Source organism: Budorcas taxicolor, chromosome 2 (genome assembly GCF_023091745.1).
Source record: "Budorcas taxicolor isolate Tak-1 chromosome 2, Takin1.1, whole genome shotgun sequence".
In the NCBI taxonomy this organism is placed as follows: Eukaryota; Metazoa; Chordata; class Mammalia; order Artiodactyla; family Bovidae; genus Budorcas; species Budorcas taxicolor.
The window spans coordinates 1,058,094-1,083,490 of NC_068911.1; the positions used below are offsets into that span (position 1 = coordinate 1,058,094).

General features: G+C 62.9%; 1 protein-coding gene across 1 annotated transcript in view; it reads right to left on the minus strand.

The window, feature by feature from the left end:
- The window catches only part of PRKAR1B (protein kinase cAMP-dependent type I regulatory subunit beta), a 71,600-nt gene extending 47,180 nt beyond the window's left edge, over window positions 1-24,420 (minus strand). Inside the window, 4 exon segments of the mRNA XM_052635831.1 lie at window positions 7,692-7,783; window positions 10,730-10,900; window positions 24,245-24,300; window positions 24,303-24,420. Coding sequence (XP_052491791.1) covers window positions 7,692-7,783; window positions 10,730-10,900; window positions 24,245-24,300; window positions 24,303-24,420 — 437 coding nt within the window.
- Window positions 24,421-25,397: the final 977 nt, after the last annotated feature.

The following is a 25,397-nucleotide window of genomic DNA, read 5'->3' on the forward strand; positions in this document are numbered from 1 at the left end:
GGGAGGGCGGCGCCGCCCCTCGTGAGCCCAGCAGAAGAGAGACACAGGTGATGGGAGACCCGCACTCCGCCTGAGCTGGACATCCACCCTCCCGCCCTCGGACCCCTGCCTCCTGGCTCTCAAGCCTTTGGACTGGCTCCCTGCACGTCCACTGGCAGACAACGGCACACGGAGCGCCCCAGCCTCCATGACCCCAGGAGCCCCCAGCATTAAGCATCCTCAGACGCGTCGGTGTCTTCCGGGTTCCGTGTCGCTGGGGGAGCCTGGTGCACCACGGGGACTGCACGCCCGCCAGCTCTTTAAACAGGAAACACAGACATAAAGCCTCTTGGCTCGGACAGCTGCACCGTTCCTTTGCTCCTTGAAAGGACATTTCTACTCCTCTCCCTAGAACATACCTTAGTGTGAAAACATCTACATTTAAAGATATTCCGTCAACCTCCCTGACATGCTGTCCTGTGAGAAACGTGACTAGAAGACTCTAAGTGTTAAAATCTTCCTTCAAAAAAATTAAAATAAAATCTTCTTTCAAGACTGAGGGTTTTTTAAATTATTGGCATGGAGCCCATTAAAAATAAATACATTAGATTATGATAAATGTTACATTGAAAAGATAGAACTGTTTCAGAAACGCAGCATTTAGAATATCGGGGCAACGCTGGCTCACAGCGCCTCATTACAAGCAACCTGCTCGTCCCGATGTTCAGCGGCCCAAGGCCCCGGGGGGCAGTGCAGTCAGGGGAAACCCAGGGTGGGAGCTGGGCATCCCCCGCTCCCAAATGACAGAGGCTGATCTTGAGGAAGACGAGAGGCTGGCCCCCCAGGGCAGGTCAGTCCCAGAGCTCGAAGCCATAGAGCGACACCGTGTCTGAGCGGCCCCAGGGGGCTTGCGCAGGAGCCAGCGGGCCGGGACCTTCCCTCTGGCCCATGCACTTTCCAGGTCTGGGTTACACACCCTCTCCTCCAAGAGCCCCCTGGCCACTGGGCCCCGCAGAGACCACTCCCACCCTACTCAGGCACATCTCCCGAGCACCCTTCCTGCCGCCTGCTCACTGCCCTGGGACAGCGCCGGACACCTGCTGGATGGACGGGTGCATGGGAGTGAGCTCCCGCCTCGGAAGCAAGGCTTTCCTGCCTTCAAGGGCAGGCAGAACATTCCTGAAGCTCCAGAGGTTACGTCGCTGGCCGGCAAACAGCAAGGCCAGGAGAAATCCAAGGTCACCAGGCCCAGCCGTGCTCCCCACCCCTGCCGCTGGAGGTCTTAGCCACCTCTGGATGGCACAGCAGCCCTGAGCATCACCACGTGTCTGGGCCAGGAGCTCAGGGGCCGGGGCTCACGGCCCACATAGGCCCTGCTGCCTCCCTGGGTTCCTCCCCACAGCGGCCCCCCTGGACTCGCGTGTGGCCACGTTGGGGGTCCCCAGTGGGGAGCGGCGAACAGTCCTGTGGGCCAGCCAGACCTTGGCTGGCCAAGTGAGGACCACGTGCCAGCTGCTTCACCCCGGGCCCCGGGCCTCCCCGCCTATAAAATGCACAGAAACCCACACGCACAGGGTCACCCCGGGCCCCGGACGGAATCGGGGTGTCAGGTGCCGGAGGGCGGCACGAATGAAGGTCTGGCGGACGCAGGGTCAACACCAGCTGCGTCCCGCTTGCGGGGACCTGAGACACTGAACCCTGTGCAGAGCCCTTGGCTCTGGGGGCCCCTCAGGGGTCCCGCAAACACCCCCATAGGAGACCCCTCGAGAGCCCTCGCAGAAGGCACCCCCGCCACACTGAGGTCCCGGCGTGGGGCTCGCAGCCCCAGCCCCAGCCCCACCACCACCTCGAGAGGCTGAGCTGGGGGCCCAGCCGATCCCCTGGGGGGCTCCCAGGGTCGCCCCTAGCCCTGCTCTGCGGCCATTGTGTGCAGCCCTGCCTGACATGGGTCCCGCCCGCGGGCCCGGGCGAGTGCCGTCTGCGTTCAACCAGCAGATGGGGCCCTTCGGGATGGGGCCCCTTCACGGCGCTCAAGGGCGAGGCTGGGAACAGCCAGGACCCCCCTGGGACCCCCCCCCACCGCCAACTCCCCAGACAAGCCGCGCTTTCCCCTTGCTCTGCTGAGGTTCTAGGCTACCTCGCCTGGCTGCATCTTGGGAGGGGACAGCTGGTCCACGTGTGTCCTTCAGAAAAAGCAACAGTTGCTAAGAGTCGGGCAAACAAAGAGGCGCTGTGACTCCAGGAGCAGCTGTGGGGAGGACGCACGGTGCCTGTCAGCTGCTCGCCCCTGGTTTTCTCGCCATCAGAAACGGAGCGCTTTAACTCTTTGGGGCCCTGGGGTCTTCCTGCCCCGGTAACGTCCTGGGTTCCTTGCGGCTCAACAGTGGACCCAAGTCCGTGGACGTGGCAAGGCTAAGCCCGCAGGGCCAAGGGAGCGGGGAGCAGGGGGTGGGCCAGGCCTGGGGAACAGGAGCTGCCCTCCCCTCCAGGCTCAGGACTCTGGGGGGCTGCTCTGAGGGCAGGCGGACGTGGCCTCAGAGGGCCTCATGTGCTCGGTGACCCTCGCCTCAGGGACGTGGACAGGGCCATGTGGCCGCATCCCTACCTGACAGGCGGGGCAGGCGGTCTGCGTCTGCAGAGGCGGGACAGGCCCCGGGCAGCCGGTGGTCCCGCAGCCGGCTCAGGCCCTCCCTGTGCAGTGACAGGGCTCAGGAGTGGGTCCAGGGACCGCGTCGCCACTGCGGGGGGGCCGGGGCCAGCTCCCCAGCAGGCGCACCCCACAGGGCCCCTCCTTTCCAGACAGACGGCCCTACTCCCCGCCTCTCTGGGCCTTGGGGACCTGTGGCCTGCAGGCACCTCAAATCACGTTAGGGGACAACCGTCAGGGGACATCAACAGTGGCCTGGCGGGTGTGCGCAGGCCCGTCGGCCACGTCCTGGAGCCTTTCGCCGCCGGGCTCCAGCAGCTGTGAGTCACGATGGCGCCAGGCGAGGGAGACCACAGGCGAGGCCAGCAGAAGGCTCGGGCCAGCGGTGCAGTCACGGCGGGAAGCAGGTCAGCCCAGCGGCCTCACTGCACCCACGGCCCGAATCACCCCCCCCAGGCCGTGGGGGGCCGTGTGGGCCGTGGGGGGCCAAGAGGCATGGGGGCGTGGGGGCCATGCGGGGGCGTGGAGGGACGTGGGGAGTGTGGGGGAGCGTGGGGGGCTGTGGGGGCCGTGGGTGGGGCATGGGGGTTTTGGGGGCGTGGGGGCATGGGGGCAGGGGGGTAGGGGGGTGGGGGGGTGGGGGGCCGGGGGCGTGGGGGCTGTGGGCAGCCTACTTGCTGTCTCCAGGGCCCATATCACTGCCAGCGCAGCCCTAAAAAGATGCCCCCACAAGGCCTGCCGCCCGCTGTCTGGCTCAGAGCACCCCGGGCCACCGGTGCCAGAGCCCCGGGGCCTCAGCCCCCACGGAACACAGCCCCACGCACTGGGCCACGCGGCCCAGATGTGCTGCCTGGAGGCGTCCTCGGCCCAGAGCCTGGCCTCACGTGTTAAAGCCGTCAAGCGACTCCTGGAACGAGGTCCTGGGACGAGGTCCCACCTCCTCCGAGACGCTAGCGCTGCTTCTCAGTTTTGTTTTTTAACGTCGCCTGACTGGGAGGCAGCACAAAGCCCGAGCTGGAGCCAGGCTGGGGGGCAGGGGGCAGAGAAGCAGAGCCCGCCCCGAGCTGCGCCGCCTGGCAACCTGGCCGCCTGCGCGTCTTTCCCATCACCTGAGGGCTGGGCCGGTCTGTGGACAAACAAGCTGCAGAGATACACGGGTGGGTGGGAGACAGACGGCTGAGTGGCCGGGAGTGCAGGCGGAGATCGGCCTTGACGAGAGCTGCACAGAGCACGCCCCACCCCCAGCGCGGCTGCCCCATGGTCAGAGGCCTCTCAGAGGCCTCATCCGCCCATCTGGGGGCTCCAGGGATGATGAGGCCCTCACCCGGGGCCCGAAACGCAGAGCTGCGGCCGGATCCCTGCCCCCAGCACGAGCACACGGGGCTCCCTGGTCCCCTCTGGTGCTCCCAAGACCTAGCAGGGCAGGGCCAGCTCCCTGCACCCCCAGGGGCCCGGGAGAGCAGGCCCCCCGATCGCAGGGCAGCACCTGGGCCACCACCTTCCTCTCGTCACAGGCACGTGACCCTGTGACCCGTCACCCGGGGGGGGGGGGCACGCGGGCTGCGGAGCCCCCGAGGCGTGCGCAGAGACCCAGCTCTGGCGGGTGCTGTGGTTCGACCCAGAGACACCCTCCTTCTCTTAGAGCGAAGCCTGCACACGGCCTCCCCTGCTCTCCCTGCGGGTGGACCTCCACACAAGCTGGAATCGCCGCCAGGAGCCACGATGCCCAGCCCGCAACCATGGGCTGGCCTGTGTCACCTCTGAGGTCAGCGGGAGGGCTGCAGGGCAGTAGCGTCCCCCCGGGGTCTGCCTTCGGGGATGTGCGGTGGCTCTCCCCCCGGGGAAGCGGAGGGAGCAGCAGGCCGCCTGCTCATCAGGACTCGCCAGACGCTCCGCGCACTTGGGGGTACGGGCGGCACGCGCCAGGCCGCGGGCGAGCAGACACGGAGCCGAGCCGGGAAGCCCCGCGTCCACCAAGCTGGGAAGAGCAAAGACACCGGGCGCCGCAGGAGGGGCCGTCGCGGGGAGGGTCAGGAAACGGGCCTTTCCCGCCCACGCCCCCTGGACCCGCTTCCCGAGCTGTCGACTCTTCTCCTCGAGGCCGTGGCCAGAAACGGGGGCCGTGCGAGCTCCAATCTGGAAAGTGAGTTTTCCTCTGAGCAAAACAAAAGATCTGAAGCAGACACACCCTGTGGAAAGCTTTCTTTCCAAGCCAGCCCCGCAAAGAGGAATTTTAATCCAACCATCTGCTTCCTCCACTTCTTGTCCACCTGGCTCTCGGACACAGAAAAGTCAGAGGCAGAGAGAGACTCGCGGCTCTGGAAACTTAGGGTCAAGGGCAAAGGACACCCCCCCACAACCAGATGCTTCCCAGACAGATACTGCCAGAAACCGCCCAGAGAAGGAGTCCCGCTCAGCTGCCTCAGCCCTAGGCTAAGGCCTTGCTGCACCAGCCGCTGCCTTGGGCTGGCAGGGCCGTGAAAGGGCAGGGCCTACTGCGAAGGCTTGCAATCCTGAGCCCAAACCCTTCTATTCTGGGCAGAAGAGTCCAGGCCGCAGACCTGCTCAGCAGCTTCCAGGGGAGCCGGTGAACTGAGCCCAGGGGTCAGCAGTTATCAGAGAGATGACAGCCTCTCATCTCAAACGCGGTATCAGGTCAGCGCACCCGGGGTGCCCGGCACCGGCAAGGCTACTCAGCGGAGGGAGACGGGGTCGGGGGGTGACTGTGAGGTGTCCCCCGCGTCCGCCTTCCACGGGTCTGCGAGGAGCTGCAGAGCAGAGAGGGCGGCCCACAGCACCAGGGAGGACTGAGTGGGGCGGGCGGTCCCGGGGAGGGGGGGGACTGGCCCCACAGGCGTCTTCAGACCGAGCTTCTCCAGCGCCAATCTCCCGCCCGCCCCGGGAAGCAGCCTCGCCCCCACGCTGGGGGCCAGGAGGGGGACCGACTCCAAACTCAGGTCTCCTGGACACCCGACCGCCTTCCTGGGCGACCGGCCAGCACCACATACCACAAGCCTGAAAACCCAGCCTGGCACCCGGCCAGTGCCACCACACTGCTCTGGGAGCTGACCCTGCAGAAGACCACCCCTCAGGGTCCACCCCCAACACGGGAGACGGCCCGGCGACCTCGGTCTCCACTGAGGCCCCCGACACGGGAGACGGCCCGGCGACCTTGGTAAGGGAGTGGTAGACAAACCACCCACCCCTCAGTGGAGCAACAGGCCCACAACCAGACAGGGGCCACCGGGGAGGCCCCCAGGCCCGCGTCACAGATCATCTGTGTGTCCCGTCCGGCTCCACACGACACGCACACGGACAGCGGCCTGCAGGGACCACCCCAGGCTGCAGCAGGCGGTCACTGTGGGGAGGGGGCTGCAAGGAGGCCTTCTCAGGATTTCCCTGGTGCCACAGTGGATAAGCATCTGCCTGCCGATGCAGGGGACACGGTTTCAGTCCCTGGTCTGGGAAGAGTCCACGTTCCACGGACAACTGGCCCGTGGACCTAGATCCCGAGCTTCACACCAAGGGAGCGACGTCAGTGAGACGGCCGGACGCTCCGCCCCGAGGAGCCCGCTCGGCGCAGCTACAGGGAAACCTGTGCACACGAAGACCCAGTGCGACCAAAAATGAACAAATAAAACCAGCTTTCCAAAAGCTGTCATTACTAAAAAACAAAGAGGCCTTCTCTCTCCATTCTGTTCACCGTTTGCACGTTACATGGACTGCTCTCAAAATGTGCTCAATGAGCCTAACGAAGAATCAGTTTGCTGAGAATGGGGGAAAAAGGAATATTTTTAGAAAAAGGAAATTTCCAAACATCATTCACTCTTTGATTCACATCAAGGAGTTTATCTTAAAGAAACAGGCAAATACTTTCAATGAGCCTCTGAAGACAGGCATGTCATCAAAACACTGTGTGTCCTAAACGATGCAGGAGTCAGAGAAGGAAAGAAGCCACGTGGCACGGCCCCCGGAGCACGCAGACAGATGCTGCTCTCCTCGTGGGTGTGAGGCTCCACCGGGGCGCCCTCCCACTCCGCGCAGGGTCAGCTGTGCGCGCAGAGTCAACCCTGAAGGGCTGCGCCCAATACCCCAGGGACCCTCTCACCCAGGCGTCGGGGCGCAAAGCGCCCTAGGTTTCCCTATTGACATCTTCCCTGGTGGCTCAGGGGTTAAAGCGTCTGCCCCCAGCGTGGGAGACCCGGGTTCGATCCCTGGGTTAGGAAGATCCCCTGGAGAAGGAAATGGTAACCCACTCCAGTATTCTTGCCTGGAGATTCCCATGGACGGAGAAGCCTGGTGGGCTACAGTCCACAGGGTCGCGAAGAGTCGGACACGACTGAGCAACTTCACTTACTTACTTACATGGTCTCAATTCTCAGGCAAAGCACCCCAGCGCCTTCAGGACTCTTGGACCCCTCCCTGAAGTAACCTGCACCCCCACCCCACACCCACCCCCTGGGGTCACCTGTACCCCCATATCCACCCCTGGGGTAACCCACACCCGCCCCCTGGGGTAACCTACACCCTGCACCCCCACACCCACCCCCTGGGGTAACCCGCACCCCCACACCCACCCCCTGGGGAACTGGCACCCTCATATCCACTGTGTGGAGTCACCTGAGCCCTCGCCCCACGTCCACCCCCTGGGGTAACCCGCGCCCCCACACCCACCCCCTGGGGAACCCGCGCCCCCACACCCACCCCCTGGGGTAACCCGCGCCCCCACACCCACCCCCTGGAGTCACCCGCACCCTCGCCCCACGTCCACCCCCGAGGCCCTTCCAGCCAGTGCCACCCATCGCCCAGCTCAGTCACCCCCTGTCAGGAGCCCGTGCTGCGTGCACAGACGTGCTTCCACCCGCAGCCCCAGGAGGCAGTGCGTTTGGGCCTCTGCGAGCAGAAGAGGTGCCTCTCTGTGACAAGGCTGGCCTGCAGGCGCTTCCGATCCTGAGCCAGACTTGGGAGGCAGCCGAGGTGCACACGGCGCCTCATTTCCGGAGGCCACCCCCGCCCGTGAGCCTGTGCTCCCCAGACTGGCGTCCCGCCAGCCCCCACCTCCTACCTCCGCTCGTTGTTGTCCAGGTGCGAGAAGAGCACGTTCTTGGAGATGGCCTTGGCCAGCGCCGCCATGGTCTTGTAGTCCTTAGGAATGACCTGCGGGGAGGCCAGGCGCAGTCAGACCAGTGGCGCCCCAGGGCCGAGCCCAGGGCCTGAGCCTGCCGCCTCTCCGGGCGCCTGCCAGACCCCGAGAAACGCTGTCGCCCAGCCTTCAGAATGTGTCTGCCAGTAACGGCGGACACAAAACTTGAAACACTAGCTGAATGTCACAACTTTTTGAAACTTAACAAGTAAAGAAGAGACAAGGGGCTGACAGTGACCCAAAGTTGGCCTAAGTGTCACCGTGAACTCAGGGTCTTGGTGGACAGGCGCTGGTGGCCGTCAGAGCCTCTAAAAGACGCTACGGACGGCCAGGCCCCTGGAGCATCACGCCTTTTTAAAGCTTCTCTACTTCTTTGTTTTTTCTCCAGGTAATAAGTGCTTACTGAAACACCTGAAAACTGGGGGGACAAAAGATAACTTGACCCAAGGCTGGCTCCACACTTCCAGGTGGTGATGGAGGGGCCGGGTAGGGGTCTGGACCCAGCTGGCCAAAATGTGGGTGAAAAGCCGTCTCCATGTCTGCCAGGACCAGCCCGCGGAGCTCACGGTGTGTCCCACAAGCCAAGGAGCAGCTGAATCCTGACGCCACAGCTACTGCGTCCGTGCATAGCAACTACGACCCGAAGCAGCTCAATAGAAAAACGTTGTCTTAAAAAAGGACGCCGCGGGGAGGCTGACTGTGCCATGACACGGCCCAGCCTCGTGCTCAGCTGCGCCTCAGTCTCTTCCAGGCTGGGGCAGGGGGGACGTCAGCACCCCCAGATGGGCGCACTACGTCTTCTGAAACCATGGAACCCCTTACGGAGACCCCTGGGGGGCAGGATGGAGCCTCCAGGAAAGCCGCCCCGGGCCCAACCACCGTATAACAGGTCAGACCTACAACACCGAAGGCACCTCGCCCTCCTGTGACCCCCGGGGTTGCCCCAGAGCACCCCCACCACCCAGACCCGGCCGGCCCCTTCCCAGGAACTGAACCCTCACGGCTGTGCCCCCTCCTCAGACCCCACCCGGGCCACATGCAGGCCTCACTGCCCCTCAGCCCCTCTGGCTGGGGACAGTTCCTCGGAGGAGGGCCAGCCAGTTACTCTGCAGAGCGTCCCTCCCTCTGGGTGTGTCTGCGGAACTCCGCGTTAGACAGGAGCCCTGGGCTTTAGGAGAAAGGCACAGGACGGCAGCGTCCTGGAGGGCTTCTCAGCTGCATTCTCACAGGTTTCACGCCCTGATTATAGTGGAGGGCTGGGGGTGGGGTGGGGTGGGGGTCTCATGTGGACAGGGCTTCAGTTTTGTGAGATGAAAACGTCCTGGAGGCGATGGCGGTAGCCGCGGCACGACGGTGGCTGAGGTGCTGTGGCCACTCTGTCCCCAGATTCCTATGTCGAAGCCCAAGGACCTCGGCCTAGGGACGGTCCCCGGGTTATGGGGTTCGGTGATGGGGCTTCGGGGGAGGTTGTGGGGGCAGGGCCCCCAGGATGTGATCGGTGCCCTTGTAACTCGAGACCCCAAGAGCTCACTCCACACACTCCCCCCCAGCTCAACATGTGAGCACACGTGACAAGGTGACGACTGTCTGGGGACACGGGAAGAGGGTCCTCATCAGGAACCCACCCTGCCGGCACCTTGGTCTGGGACCCTGAGCCCCCAAGTTGTGACAGTACATGTCTGCTGGGTAAGCCTCCAGCCTCCTGTTACAGCGGCCAGAACAGACACAGGCACTAAACACTATGTTACTCACATTTTCCTATAATTTTTAAAAAAATTTTAATGGCCATGAACTATTTTTTAAAAAAATTTTAAAAGCAAAGCTGGCTGTAGAAATGCGTAAGATGGACTGACAGGCCCACGGGGGCCTTGGGGGCCACGTGGCCACCAGCAGTGGCTCACCAGGTAGGCCCCGGACCAGGCAAATGGGAGCCCTGCTCCGCTGCAGAGGAAGGGAGACTGAGGGCCAGGGTGGGGCGGGCTCCCTCCAGAAGGCTTCGAGGTCGGGGTCCAGTCTCCAGGATGAAGCCGGGAAGCCAGGAAACCGTGGCCACAGACCCGGGGCTCCTCCCCTACACCCACCAGCCTGGGTGACCCACCGTGCCCCCAGCCTATCAGCGTCAAGAACCGCGGGCGGCAGGGGCCCCACGGGAGCTCAGGTAAGTGCAGCGCCAGGCTCAGGCCAGCAGGGACCGCAAGGACCCCCGGAAGCAGGGAGGTCAGCGCAGCACGGGGCGTGGGCGGGGCGTGGGCGCAGCGTGGGCATGGCGCGGCGTGGGTGGGGCGCGGCATGAGCTGGGGGTGTGGGCGGGGCGCAGCGTGGGCATGGAGCGGCGCAGCGTGGGCATGGCGCGGCATGGGCTGCGCCGGGGCGTGGGCGGAGCGGGGCAGGGCGTGGGCTGGGCCAGGGCGTGGGCCGGGGTGTGGGCGGGGGTGGGGGGGTGCAGTGTGGGCGGGGGCGTGGGCGGGGCGCGGCATGGGCCGGGCGTGGGCGGGGCGCGGCGCAGTGTGGGCGGGGGCGTGGGCGGGGCGCGGCGTGGGCCGGGCGTGGGCGGGGCGCGGCACAGTGTGGGCGGGGGCGTGGGCGGGGCGCGGCGTGGGCCGGGCGTGGGCGGGGCGCGGCGTGGGCCGGGCGTGGGCGGGGCGCGGCGCAGTGTGGGCGGGGGCGTGGGCGGGGCGCGGCGTGGGCCGGGCGTGGGCGGGGCGCGGCGTGGGCCGGGCGTGGGCGGGGCGCGGCACAGTGTGGGCGGGGGCGTGGGCGGGGCGCGGCGTGGGCCGGGCGTGGGCGGGGCGCGGCGCAGTGTGGGCGGGGGCGTGGGCGGGGCGCGGCGTGGGCCGGGCGTGGGCGGGGCGCGGCGTGGGCCGGGCGTGGGCGGGGCGCGGCGTGGGCCGGGCGTGGGCCGGGCGTGGGCGGGGGCGGGGGCGGGGGCGGGGGCGGGGTGCGAGCCGGGCCGGGCCCACCTTCCGCACGTAGGACACCGCGTCCTCCTCCGTGTACACCTCGGCGCTCACGCCCCCGCGAGGGTGCCGGGCCTTCACCACGGGATTGGGCGGCAGCGGAGACGCATCCTCATCCTGCAAGTCCGCCTGCGAGGCCGGCTTCTGCTGAGCCAGGATCTGTCTGTTTTCTTCCTGGGGGCAGGGGCGCAATGGGGAGGGGTGAGAGGAGAGGCCGTCCTGGCAGAACCCCAGAGTCGTCCAGGAGGCCGGGGTCACGGGAAGGCAGGGGACCCAGCGCACCCTGGCCGGGCTCCTGTCCCGGACCCCGCCTCAGCCCCGACTCCCAGCCCGCAGCTCTGCCGGCCATAGCACCCTGGCTCCGGCAGGCTCTCTGCTCATTCACACTTTGAGCAACGTGTCCTGGAACCAAATTTGAGTCAACCCAAGCCCCCAGCAAGCATGTGGGGCGCCCCCAGGCCCCAGGCTTCACCGAGGGCAGCAGTGTCCGCGCTCTGCTCCCTGAGGCGCAGGAGATGGGAGTTGGGTGCATAACAGGGGGAACTAGGTTTACACACAGAGGACACCAGATCCAAAACGTGCAAAGGGACGTGGAGGTCTCCCGTGGCCGACCCCGCAGCCCCACAGCCCCAGAGCAACCCGGTGACCGGCTGGTCCCCAGCTGGAGACGGGGCTTCCCGGCACACGGCCTGGGGCAGTCACAGCAGCACAGGCTGAGCAGCACGCTGACTCCGTACAAGCTCGGCATCTACAGAGACTCGGAAGACAGCCAGAGCGGGACAGATGCTTTGCTCGTGGTGCTCACCCAAAACCCAGCGTCTGCAAGGCTGAGCAGCAGCCCGGTGCCTCTTGGGAGAGGGGTTCTCCGAAGGGCAGCCCTGGACACACCAGCCACCACCAACGGCTCCAGAACTGCCTTCCAAGGTCAGGCCTTGCCGCTCTTCTGTTACCATGACGCCAGTCATCCCACCCTCCCTGAGACCGGCGTCAGTATCTGCCTGGTGCCAGCAGTCCCGGGGTTGTGCACCACCATTTGCAGCTTCCTGGGTGAGAGGTGACTGCCGACCCAGCAGAGGCGCTGCTGCTGGCGTCTAGTCACTAAGTCACGTGCGACTCTCTCGCAGCCCGCCAGGCTCCTCTGTCCATGGGGTTTCCCAGGCAAGAAAACTGGAGCGGGTTGCCATTTCCTTCTCCAGGGGATCTTCCCAACCCAGGGATCGAATCCAAGCTTCCTGCATTGGCCCGTGGGTTCTTTACCAGGGAAACGCCATTTTCACTAACTCTACTCAACATTAAGATTGTCAGTAAGGGCCTCCCTGGTGGTCCCGAGGTGAAGAACCCACTCACCAGCACAGGGGACGTGGGTTCAATCCCTGGTCTGGGACAATCCCACGTGCCTCGGGGATCCACAGCTCCCGAGCCCGCGCTCTGCAGTGAGAAGCCGCAGCTGGAGAGCAGCCCCCCGCGCCCCAACTAGGGAGAGCCCACACACAGCAGCCACAGCTCGGTAGAGCCCAAGACGAATTTAAAAAACTGTCGGTAAGACTGCCCCACCTCTACAGAAATCATTACACATGTCACCAGCTGTTCCTATAAACACGAATTTTGACTAGAAATGTCAGCTGCGTCTCAAGTGAGACACTCTGGGCCTTTGCTCTTAGAAACTATTAGACAAGAACAAGGGAATTCCCTAGGGTCCAGTGGCTAGGACCCCACGCTCCCACGGCTGAGGGCCCGGGTTTGACCCCTGGTTGGGGGGACTAAGATCCCACAAGCCATGTGGCCGAAAAGACAAAACAGAAGTACAGGCAGAGGTGAGCAGGTGGGATACTGAAGCGACACCGTGGAAAGGCCCCCACACCGCAGCGTAGGCCACCCACAGTGACTCCAGGCTCTGCCAGCATCCAGAGAGAGGAGCCGGCAGAGGCCCCCAGCCACCGCGGGAGGTCCACAGAGTCAGGCCATGCAGAAGTGACTGGGCTCCGTGGTGGTGGTGAGCCGGCGCAGAGAGGTGGGAGCAGGTCAGGAGGAAATGACCCCAGGCTTCCCACAGAAGCAAGGGGCCGGAGAAGTGATTGAGCAAATTAGGGGCCTTTTCTTTCAGTGAAGTGAAACTCACACAACATAAAATTAACAGCCCATCATCTTAAAGCGTGCAGTCCCGTGGCCTACAGTGCGTTCATAACGTCACACAAACATCACTAGCCCCTAGAGCCAGGCATCTCATCACCAGCACACACCCGGCAGTCCCTGCACCCTCCACCCAGACCCGGCACCCACCAGCCCATGGACACGCCCCTTCTGGGCGTCTCACAGGAGCTGTCCCACGGTGCGTGCCAGGCCCCGCCCTCTCCGATTGGTCTCCAAGGCACGTGTGCTGCTGAGGTGCCAGCTCGCCCCTCCTTTCCGTGGCCGGGTCAGACTCCATCCTGCCACATCTCAACGGCCCGTTCGTGGCTGGTCAACACAGGCTGGGTCCACTCCTCGACCACCGTGGATGTTGAGTGTGTGGGTGTGGGTCTCAGCACTGTGTGCCGTTCCTGGGGACACCCCGGGGCGTCACGCTTAGCTCAGTGAAGAACCTCTAAGCGTCTCCACCAGGCGCCCTGTTCCTCGCTCCCAGCAGCAGCGCGATCCCCAGGCACCTTTGCCACATTCTGTGTTTTGGTTTGGTTTCAATCTGGTTAACCTGAATGGGTTTGGGACACAGACTTTGAGATAATGGAGCGACCTGGCCTCTGTGGACAGAGGCTGACTCAGGTCCACAGTCATGGCGAAGACCCAGGGCTCCCCAGGGAAGCCACCAGAAGCCGCTTTTCTTCCAGGAAGCTGAGGTCCAGCCCTCGCTTTCTTGGACCTGTGAGCAGCTCTGGCTGGGCACAGAGATGATTTTCCATCTCTGGCAGCAAAGAGTCAAGTGAAGCAGGATACTGGTGGTTCCAAGCATGGAGCCGCTTTGGGGGTTAAGAGGACCCGGGGGTGTTCCCGGGAGCCACCGTCCCCCAGGGCTCTGCCATGGAAGTCCGTTATTCCTGGACAACACCCCCCACCCGGGAGATTCCAGGAAACCCTCTGGCTCTCGGAGCTCCCCTTCCTGTCTCCCATTTCCGGGCTGATGAGCTGTCTGGGCTGCAGGATGGTGGAGGACTCAGGGTCAGGACACGCAATCCAGGCCAAAGGCATCTTCATAACCAGAGTGTGGGAACGGCCTTCCCAGAAAGCTGCGGAATCTGCCCCTAACGCAGAGACAGCTCCAGGGACCGTCTGTCCTGCCCCCGGGGCCAGGGGCTCCCTGGGCCGCAGCGTGGGCAGCTCATCTTCTGACCGCATTTTTCCCACACGAGGGGGTGAAGTGCAGGCTTCCAGCCCGAGGCGAGACAATGACAGGGGGTCTAGGGAGACGCTGCATAACTGAGCTGACCCCCCAACACCCCGCACGCCTGGGACCCTGGGACAGCAGAACCCCTCCCCCCAACCGCCACTCACTGGGCGGGAACACCACCCGCCCCCTCCCTTGCAGGAGAGTCCCAGGGTAAGGGGCGTGTCCAGGGCACCCGGTCACTCAGTCGCAGGGCAAGAAGAGAAACACAGGGCTTCGATCATTTATTGGGCACCTCTGTATACGAGGCTTCATACACAAAATGCAACAGGGGAAAAGAGCATGGTTCTGCCATGAAGGAGGTTACTGTCAGAGCTCGAAAAGGACAGACACTGAGCGGGCTCAGCAAGATGGCGGGTGAGCACCACTAAAGAGCCATGCACAGGGGCTGTGCCAGCAACAGCCGGCCCTTGGCCCGTCCTCAGCAAGGAGTCAAGGAGGGCTTCCTGGAGGAGGTGCCTTCTGAGTCCACCCAGATGTGCAGAGCTGAACCGGGGGCCGTGGGCAGACCTGAGCCCACCCCTCACCACCCTCCTCCTCCTCGACCCCCCTCCTCCCCGGCATGTGGCAAAGCACAGTGTGTGCGTCTCACAACGTGGCAGCCCCTGGGACGCTGACTTCGCCGTCTCCGCAGAGTCAGACTCTGGTGTTATCGTCTGCTGCTCTTTCTCTGACGTCTGCTGGGTTAGCTTCTGCCTTTATCCTTGTTGTTTTCCCGCGTCTCTATCTTGCTGTCTTTCTCTCCTCCTGGCTTCTCAGGTGCCAGCTGGCAGTGGGTTGAAAAGGGCCCCTCAAAAATTCATGTCTATCAAGAACTTCAGAGTGTGGCTTAATTTGGAAATAGCTCTTCGCAGAAACAATCAAGTTAAGATGAGGTCATCCTGCATCGGAGCAGCCCTAATCCAGCGGCGCACGTCCTTTCAGGAGGAAGTCTGGACACAGACACACAGGGACAAACACGGGACCGTCTGGGGATGGGTCTGCCAGTCGAGGGCAGCCCCCGGAAATAGGGGGGGCCCAGGGCAGACCCCTGATCAGAGCCCCAAAAAGCAGGGGAGACCCAGGATGGACCCCCATCAGAGCCCCCAGAAGTAACTGCCTTTCCCAAAGCCTTGATTTGGGGTTTCTGGGTTCCACAACTGAGTAATAAATACCTGCTGTAAGCTGCCCAATTTCTCGTCAGTTTGCTCTGGCACCCGAGGAAACTAACACGTAGCTCATTAATTTCTCATCTTGTTTCCTCTTTACCTTGCTTTTAACGAGGCTGTACATTTCCCTCTGAGTACCAATCTTGCTACTCCACATGCTTTGATATGCAATGCTGTTACTGTCGCTCAGCCTAAATATTTCGTAACATTTTTACCATGACAATCTTCTTTTACTGATGAACAGACAAAAGCTCATTACTGATTTCCAAACACACGCAGGGGCTTCGGGCTCCTTTTTTCTGGCTTTTTATTAATAATTTGTAACTTGACTGGATTACAGTAAAAATTTCGGTTTCTGAGTGAGAAAAAGACAAACTCGTCCTGGGGGTCCCTAGAGATAACAAGTCACACTGGGTACTTCACTCTCGAATTCTGAAGCTCTGACTCACGTACCTCCTTCTAGGGTCTCTGATGTAACCCGATCGTGATCTCGAGATGAAGACCGGAAAAGGAAACCGAGCTCAGTGACTACGCGGGGCAGGTTCCGTGCCCCTGAGTCGCGGCCCTCCGTCGCACACACCCACACGGAACCACTGCTTCCCAGGGGGCTTCCCGGGGGCTCACCAGCACGTCCTCAGCACCTGGGACAGTGCCCGGCGCGTAGAGCTGTTCGATAAAAACTGGCGGAATGAATGAGCGAAACCTTTTGGGAGAAGTGGCTTTATTATCAGTGGGTGCGTCTGAGCTTCAAATTCTATTTCTTAAAACACACCCTAAGGAAACAGTGAGAGGCGTCACCAAGGAATCTGCCAGAAGATCCTTGCAGGGCTGAAAGATGTTCCACTTCAACCAACGAGAGATGGCGCAAATCAAGTCAGAAGCATCTGCACGATAGAACACACCGCACCGCTGAACCTCACGTTTAACAAACTTAGCAACTGTGTGAAGTCTGCTTTTAAACGCCGAAAAGCAGGACCCAGAATTATGCACAGTCACGGAATTCCATGGCGGTGCAGTGCTTAGGACTCCGTGCTTTCACACCAGAGCCTGGGTTCTGCCCCTGGTCAGGGGACTAAGATCTGGCAAGTCACATGGCGAGGCCAAAGAAAAAAAATTGTATCTGATCAAGAGAATGAAAAGACAGGACATGGACTAGGAGAAATTATCTGCAAAACAGATATAGCTAAGACAGGATTCGTACGCAAAATGTACAAAAAGCTGTGTGCGTGCGTGCTAAGTCGCTTCAGTCGTGTCCGACTCTTTGCGACCCCATGGAGTGCAGCCCACCAGGCTCCTCTGTCCATGGGATTCTCTGGAGTGGGTTGGCATTCCCTCCCCCAGGGAATCTTCCTGACCCAGGGATCAGAGCAGAATCTCTCACGCCTCTGGCACTGGCCGGCTAGTTCTTTACCACTGGCGCCACCCAGGAAGCTCTTAAAACTCAGCAGTGACAAAACAAACCCGAATGGAAAACAGGCCAAAGATCCGAACAGAGCCCTCGTAAGGAAGGTCTGCACATGGCAGCCAAGCGTAGGAAAGCTGCTTCTCCTCGCGTTTCTTCTCAAACACAAGAGCCAGCGCTGCAGGCCTGCGGGGATCACCGGAGTCCAGGACGCTGACCCACCACACGCTGGCACGGAGACAGCGACAGGAACCCTCACCCGCAGCCGCAAAACGCCTGGATGCAAAACGGGGCAGCCGCTCTGGAAGACACTCTGGTGTCTGTCTCCACGCAACACAGCAACTGCACTCCTGGTGTCTATCAAGCGAGATGAACCTGCATCGCATAAAGTCCCACACAGACGTTTATAGCAGCTTTCGTCGCAGTTGCTAAAACTTGGAAACAGCCAGTCATTCAGCCGGCGATGAATAAACAGGGTCCATCCCGACAACAGGATATTATTAGATAATAAAGAGAAATGGGCTGTTAAGTTATGAGAAGACGCAGAGAACACTTCGGTGCGAATCACTAAGGGAAGGAAGCCGGTCTGAAAAGACTATGCGCTGTGGCCTTCGTGACCTTCTGGAGACTGTGGAGGCCGGGACGGGACCGGGCCACCAGGGCTGGGGGAAGGCCTGGTGGAAGGTGCAGCGCAGGGGTCTCTAGTGCCGTGGCGAGTCTGCATGGCGCTGTGACGACGGAGACGCTCCACGGGTTTGCCTAAGCCCACAGAACGTGCACCACGAGGGAACCTTCAGGTGAGCCGAGGGCTCTGCTGGTAGGGATGGAGCAGGGCTGCTGGCCACCCCCTTGACGCTGGTGCTCCAAGGCCCACCTCAGCCCGGGCACAGGCCACCCAGACACACCTGCACCCCAGCCTCAGCCTCCCCCAAAGCCCGCTGCCTCCACTGCCTTCCTCTAGACCTTGGGGCCAGCTGTCTGGTGCTAACAGGGCCCAGGACCCTTCCACGCCCACCAGAAGCCTGGGGACCTGGCCCAGCCCTCTCCTCCACCTCTAAATGGTCTCCACACCCTCTTTATTCCATCTTCTCAGCCCCACCCCCCCGAGCCCCTCCACGCAGCTAAGCAGACGTCTCAGCAGAGCAGAGGAGAAATCATTAGGGCCAAAGATACTGTTAGGGACCAAACGACAGGCTCTAGGACCTGAGTCATGTTTACCACAAAGAGACAGGACATGCGCTCATCCTGCCTGGCCAATCATGTAACGCCAGCTACTCCTGTAACTGAGACAAAGAACTGCCTGTATATAAGCCGCCACACTCCTTTGTTCGGGGCTCTTGTTGGATTCTGCTGTGCCGGATGAGACTTGGGCCCTAGCGCGCTAGAAATAAACTCCCTTCTTGCCTTTGCATTACCGTGGTGGACTTGCTCTCTCTCTCGGTCGGTTCGGAGATACGGGCTCGGAGCATAACAGATACAAGGGCCCTACTTTCTTTTTCTTTTTAATTTCAGAGACTTTGTGTGTTTTTTAAGCTGTCACAGTTCAGTTCAGCGCTCAGTCGCCCGACTCTTTGCGACCCCATGAACCGCAGCACGCCCGGCCTCCCTGTCCATCACCAGCTTGTCACAGGTGCACATCGAACATCGCAGGGAGGCGCAAAGACTCCCAGCATGCCTCCGGTCCCATGCAGGCACAGCCTCCCCTCGACTCTGCAGAACGGAGAGCATGCTCCCCCCCAATGACCCGGCCGCCCCAACCAGATGCGGCCCACCGTCGGCCCCCAGGCTGCACATCGACGTGCCCCCCCACCCTGGCTTCCCCGGCAGTCCCCTGCAAGGGAGGGCCCAGAGCATCAATGTGCTAGGGGGTGGACGGCCCCTCCAAGAGGAGGTCGACGCTGGACCAGCGGATGTGCACGTCTGTCTGGCACAGGCAGTGCTGGCCACCAGCCAACATAGGGTGACCCTCCCCAGAGAGTCACCAGACACCTCGGATGCCCAGCGCAGACCACGGCCCTCGTCTCAGGAACGGCCTTCTGCGCCCGGACAGGATTCACTTCCGTAGAAGCCACCGCCGGCTCTCCCGAAGCAGTGCGCGCCCCTCACAAGGGAAACCCAGTGTGACTGCTCGTCTCATCAAAGGCACAAAGTGAGCCTGGGTCAGCGGGCATTTGACCAGCAGGCCAGCGGGAAGCCACCACCGCCCCAGGATCAGGAGCGGCTGGACAGGCGTCCAGGGCCTCAAGGCAGCGCGGAGCAGCGTCAGCGAGGGCTCGGCCCAGAGGCCACCCCAGCCCTCCGGGAGCAGACGGGCAGCCCCAAGCCCTCTCTGATCAGCCTGCTACAAACCTGCTCATTTCTCTGAAATCATTTCCTCGGCATAAAGGTGCTTTCCGGAGGAAGAACAGCAACAACTGAAACCCATCAGACAGGAAATGTTGGAAAAAAGGAGCACAAGGGTGCGCCCACAGGATGGAAGGCTGAGCCCACAGGAGCCGCCCCAACGCCGCGAGCGCGGACTCGGGAGCCGCCGGACGCCGCCCAGATGCTCGCGGAGAAGGGCCAGAACGGTGGGTTCCACGTCGCGCGCGTTTTACGACACTAAGGAACGCTGCTGGGGAGAAAAACACCAGGGGCTTCCGCGGCCGGTGGTGAGGGAGCCTCCTGCCGGCGCGGGGGCCGTGGGCTCGACCCCAACCCGGAAAGAGTCTACGCGCCGCGGGGCGACGCCGCCAGCGCGCCAGCCGCTGGGGCCCGGGACCCTGCGCACCGCGCTAGAGGGCAGCCTGCCCGCCGCCCCGGCGGGGAGCCCGCGCACAGAACAGGCTCGGCACAGCCGGAGATAAGTAAACGATAGGTTTGGGGGAAAAAGATAAATCAAACAGAAAGTGCACACGTACACCATCACCCGCATCTGTAAGTCCGTGCGTCCTGCAAGCAAGGAAAGTCCTGGGGAAACGTCGGGTGGGCACACCGGTGCGACTCCACAATCTCTCCTGCTGCATTTAAACCCACCGAATCCCGGAGCGGCTCCGAGGATGTGCTTTGCCTTGGGATACGGACTATTCTCGGAGAAGGCAATGGCGACCCACTCCAGTACTCTTGCCTGGAAAATCCCAGGGACGGGGGAGCCTGGTGGGCTGCCGTCCATGGGGTCGGTAAGAGTCAGACACGACTGAGCGACTTCACTTTCACTTTTCACTTTCATGCACTGGAGAAGGAAATGGCAACCCACTCCAGTGTTCTTGCCTGGAAAATCCCAGGGACGGGGGAGCCTGGTGGGCTGCCGTCTATGGGGTCGCACAGAGTTGGGCACGACTGAAGCGACTTAGCAGCAGCAGCAGCATGGGCTATTCTGCCTCAAGATTCCACCGGAGAACAAGTCCGCCTCCTCACGAGCTGCCTCACTGAGGCCTGGACGCAGGGCACTGCACCTCAGCCAGGGCAGCACCCCAGCAGCTAGGCCATCCCTGCCCGCCTGTGTGGACAGCTGCCGCCTCCGCGCTTATCAAGGCCATGGACACGTGCTTCCTCCTCACCACACAAGAGGAGAAACGTGTTCCTCCCCAGGCTTCCGGCCTCCTGCAGAGAGGGGCCCGAGACCAGGCCCCAAAGCAAGAGCCTCTCCTGCCCCTGGTCACCCTGGTCCGCAGGTGCAGCAGGGAGTGAGATGCTCATGGGTTTGAGGACACCTAGGGCACTTCACGTTTGGGGATCTCAGGTCCATGTGAGCATCCAATGCAAATCTCAGGGACTCTCCCCAGGAAAACATACCCGCTCGCAGGCGATTTCAGAGACTCCACCCAGTCAGCCTGAAGCCTGCAACCCTGGCCTTCAGGTCACCCACCTTCTCCAAAGCTCAGTCCTCACCTGTCAAAGGCAGGTAGGAAACTGCCCCTCCACGCGAGAACCATCAATTAATCCTCCTAAACTTCTGTGCCCGCCCCAGCCTCTCCCCCGCAGGCTCCAAACCCACAGTCTCTTTGCTGACTCAGACCCTCCAAGGCACTTCTCTTGTCTTTCTGTCCAACCCTGCCTCTCCCCACCACCCCCTTCTTGGCGAGAGGCACCCCTTCACTCGGGACTCGGGCCAGTCCTAGGAGTCACGGGCCAGACCTCGCTCCTCACCCTACCCCCATCCCCCAGCAGGACCGGGAAGGCCCCCCCAAGCCTCTCACTCCACATCCACTCCCCCCAGGGGACAGAAGCAGCCCCTCTCCCGCCAGGTGTAACAACCTCAAGGGTCTCCGGCCACTGCAGATGTCCCCTGGGGGCAAGAGGGCGCCCCCCACCCCTGCCGGGACCCTCTGCTCAGGTCTCACTCTGAGGCCTCTGTCTTCCAAGCAGGCTGCCTGCGTCCGTCCTGCTGAGAGCTCACATCCCATGGGACGCGTCACCTGGCTGGGGTCGTCGTGAACAAGTCGAGGTGCACTGTCAGGGCCTGACTCTGCCCCCTCACATGTGCAGGAAGACGGGCACGGCCCCGCCCTGTCCTCTGGGCACCGGCTGGGCACCGGATATCTCTCCTACACAGCGATCTCGGAAGGGACCAAAGGAAAACAGATGAAAGCCACAGGACCGTGCTCAGCCATCAACTGAAAACAGCTTTTCACATTAAATCAGCCAGAGCTGTGCAGAAGGGCATGGCAGCCCACTCCAGTGTTCCTGCGTGGAGAATCCCTGGGACAGAGAAGCCTGGCAGGCTAGAGTCTACGGCGTCAAAAAGAGTCGGACACGACTGAGCAACTTTGCTCGCATGCATGCTCACGCAGGCAAGCACAGCTAAGGCTGGCTAGGGTGGGTGGCCACAACCACACCATCTGCTGGTGGGTCTTGAACTGATGCTCCCTTTGGAGAGACCCTGACCACCCACACCAGCAAGATCTCTGTAACCCAGGAAGTCCACCTGGAATTTCAGTAATTCCACCTCTAAACGATGCTACATGCAGAAAGAAAAAAATATATATGTATGAATATGCTCGTATGGCATTACTTTCCAAAAAAAAAAAAAAACTGGAAACAGCTGTCCAATCATGAGGAAGATGTTGAGAAAACTTTGGTGAATCTTCTCCACACGACACAGTCATTTACAGCAAGGACTACGAGGGACGTGTGAGAAACGCAGGACATAAAGCTGCATGCGCGACTTGACTCAGCTGTGATCCAGAACCGTACTGAGCGGGGGGCAGGGACAGTGGGAAGGGCTCCAGGTGATTCCTACTCCTTCTTCCCGCTTCTGAACTTTCCAAACTTTCTTTAAAAGGCACGTATTACTTTAAAATGTGCTTCAGCGGGTTGTTTCAAAGGGAAGAAATAAATCCATTCCTCTGGGTTAAGGCTCTGTGTCCACAGGGGCCTCCGTCAGAAGTTAAATATCGCGGGGCTTGGGGACACAGAGGTGCTTAAAACAGAGCTGGGCCCCAACTGGGGTCCTGTTCAGTCCCCAAGAGGGGCAGGCAGTGTCAGACAGGTCCTGACATGAGGACCTCGAGGAGGAGCCCGGGGTTACCCAGAGGGAGTGAGTGCCAGGGGCAGGGGGGATGAGGGGGAAGAGACGGGATGAGCGGGAAGGTGGGGGGGATGAGGGGGAAGAGACGGGATGAGCGGGGGGATGAGGGGGAAGAGACAGGGATGAGCAGGAAGGTGGGGGGATGAGGGGGAAGAGACGGGATGGGGGGATGAGAAGGAAGAGACAGGGATGGGGGGATGAGCAGGAAGGTGGGGGGGATGAGGGGGAAGAGACAGGATGAGCAGGGGGATGAGGGGGAAGAGACAGGGATGGGGGATGAGCGGGAAGGTGGGGGGGATGAGGGGGAAGAGACAGGATGAGTGGGGGGATGAGGGGGAAGAGACAGGGATGGGGGGATGAGCAGGAAGGTGGGGGGATGAGGGGGAAGAGACAGGATGAGCGGGGGGATGAGGGGGAAGAGACAGGGATGGGGGGATGAGGGGGAAGAGACAGGATGAGCGGGGGGATGAGGGGGAAGAGACAGGGATGGGGGGATGAGGGGGAAGAGACAGGATGAGTGGGGGGATGAGGGGGAAGAGACAGGGATGGGGGTATGAGTGGGAAGGTGGGGGGGATGAGGGGGAAGAGACAGGATGAGCGGGGGGATGAGGGGGAAGAGACAGGATGAGCGGGGGGATGAGGGGGAAGAGACAGGGATGGGGGGATGAGCAGGAAGGTGGGGGGATGAGGGGGAAGAGACAGGATGAGTAGGGGGATGAGGGGGAAGAGACAGGGATGAGCAGGAAGGTGGGGGGATGAGGGGGAAGAGACAGGATGAGCGGGGGGATGAGGGGGAAAAGACAGGGATGGGGGTATGAGTGGGAAGGTGGGGGGATGAGAGGGAAGAGACAGGGATGGGGGGATGAGCAGGAAGGTGGGGGGGATGAGGGGGAAGAGACAGGATGGGGGGGATGAGAAGGAAGAGACAGGGATGGGGGGATGAGCAGGAAGGTGGGGGGGATGAGGGGGAAGAGACAGGATGAGCAGGGGGATGAGGGGGAAGAGACAGGGATGAGCAGGAAGGTGGGGGGATGAGGGGGAAGAGATGGAATGAGCGGGGGGGGATGAGGGGGAAGAGACAGGGATGGGGTATGAGTGGGAAGGTGGGGGCGATGAGGGGGAAGAGACGGGATGAGCGGGGGGATGAGGGGGAAGAGACAGGGATGAGCAGGAAGGTGGGGGGATGAGGGGGAAGAGACGGGATGAGCGGGGGGCAGGGGATGAGGGGGAAGAGACAGGATGAGCGGGGGGCGGGGGATGAGGGGGAAGAGACAGGATGAGCGGGGGGCGGGGGATGGGGGGAAGAGACAGGGATGGGGTATGAGTGGGAAGGTGGGGGCGATGAGGGGGAAGAGACGGGATGAGCGGGGGGATGAGGGGGAAGAGACAGGGATGAGCAGGAAGGTGGGGGGATGAGGGGGAAGAGACAGGATGAGCGGGGGGCGGGGGATGAGGGGGAAGAGACAGGGATGGGGTATGAGTGGGAAGGTGGGGGCGATGAGGGGGAAGAGACGGGATGAGCAGGAAGGTGGGGGGATGAGGGGGTGAGGAAGCTGCTCGGGGGTCCTCTGGGGGTTCCTGCCCATCTCCTGCTCCCAGCCCCCGCCCACACCAGGAACCGGGAGGGGAGAGGGGGGTCATCCAGGCATGAGGGAGCGGGCTGCGCAGCCGCGGGCCTGAGGGGCTGCACCTGCCTGGTCTCAGGACTGCAGACCCGCCTAAGGAGGACCTCTGCGGCTCCACCACGCTCCCTGTCGGCCGTTCGCTTTCACCCTGAGAGCAGAGCGCATCTCTGACGGTCCCTGAGTTGAGAACTGCTGGTGACCCCACAAGCAACAGTCACAGTCACCACTTCCCAAACGACCCCAAGCCTTCGGGGCGGGGGTGGGGGCGCTGAGAGCCTGAGCCGCAGGAGAAGACGGGGTCCTGTGGGGGCGTGAAGCCGCCCGGCCTGCTGGGAGCTGCAGAGGGCGGCGCCCGCCCGAGCTGAGCACGCTGGGGTGGGAGGGAGGCCGGGCGGGCGCCCCCCGCCGCTCCCCCGCCCCCCCTGCCCGCGGGGACCAGGCGCGCAGCCACTGACCTTCTCCAGCCTCGCGAAGTGCTCGCGCAGGAACCGCACGGGGCGCTCGGCCCGGCCAAGCAGAGCCGCACGATGCACTCCTTCAGCGCCTGCTGGACCCCGCGCCTCTGCACGTAGAGCTCGCAGGCCCTCAGGCCGTCGTCCGCGTCCAGCTGCTGCGCCCCCGGCGCGGCCATGGCGACGCGCGGCGCGTCCTGCGGGGAGGTGAGTCCGCGGGCCGCGCGCGTCCGGCAAGCGCCGGGGCCCGACCCGGCCTGGCGACCGGGGCTTCAGTCCTGCCAGAGGCCTCTGGTCCTCGAGGCAAAGCTCACCTCTAGGCGGATACTCGCGGGGGCGCCGGGGGGCCCGCCAGGGCCCGGGGGGAAGCAGGGACGCGGGGCGGCCGGCCTGTGTGCGCAGCCGGCCAGTAAGGGGTCTCACGTGCGACCATCCCTCCCCTCCCGGGACCTTCCTGGCTGGAGGGCCTCCCGCGAGCTCCCGGGGAGATGATGGGGGCGGGGGGGGGGGCGCGGTTACACGATCCGCTGGAAAAGGAAGGGAAACAGGAAAGGAACGATGCCCGGAGCCGGGCCTCCAGGGAAGACGAACCCGGAGAACAATGGCAGGGCCGCGCGTCCGGCCCGCGCTCGACCAGGTCACAATGACAGCTCGGAACCCGCCCGGAACCCGGCCTGCCGGCCCGCGCTGCACGCAGCTCGGCGCCCCCGGCCCCCGCGGCACATCGGCCCGGGTCGGGCTAAGAGGCGGGGGCTCCCCAAGGGCCCACGCTTCCCGGAGCCTCCGGGCAGCCGAGGGCTCCAGCGCCGACCCTCCCCAGCCCCGCGTACCTGGATGCGCGGTGCCCGAGGCCAGAGGCGGCTGCGCGGGGACGCGGGCACGGCGGGGCGAGCGGTCCCGCACTGCAGCGGCGCCGCCCTCCGCCCGCCCCCGCGCCGCGCGGTCCACCCTCCTACCGGCCCACCCCCCAACCCCCTCTCCCCGCCGCCCAGATCTCCCGCCTGGGCAAACCGCCCCCCGACCCCCGCCTGCCCCCCTCCCCCTCCTGTCCCCGCCTCCTCACCCCCTGCCCCAGACGCGCAGGCTGACTAGCCCCACGTTTGACAAACCGACACACATCAGTGCGCTGCTGCGCCGCCAGGGGGACCGCCACGAC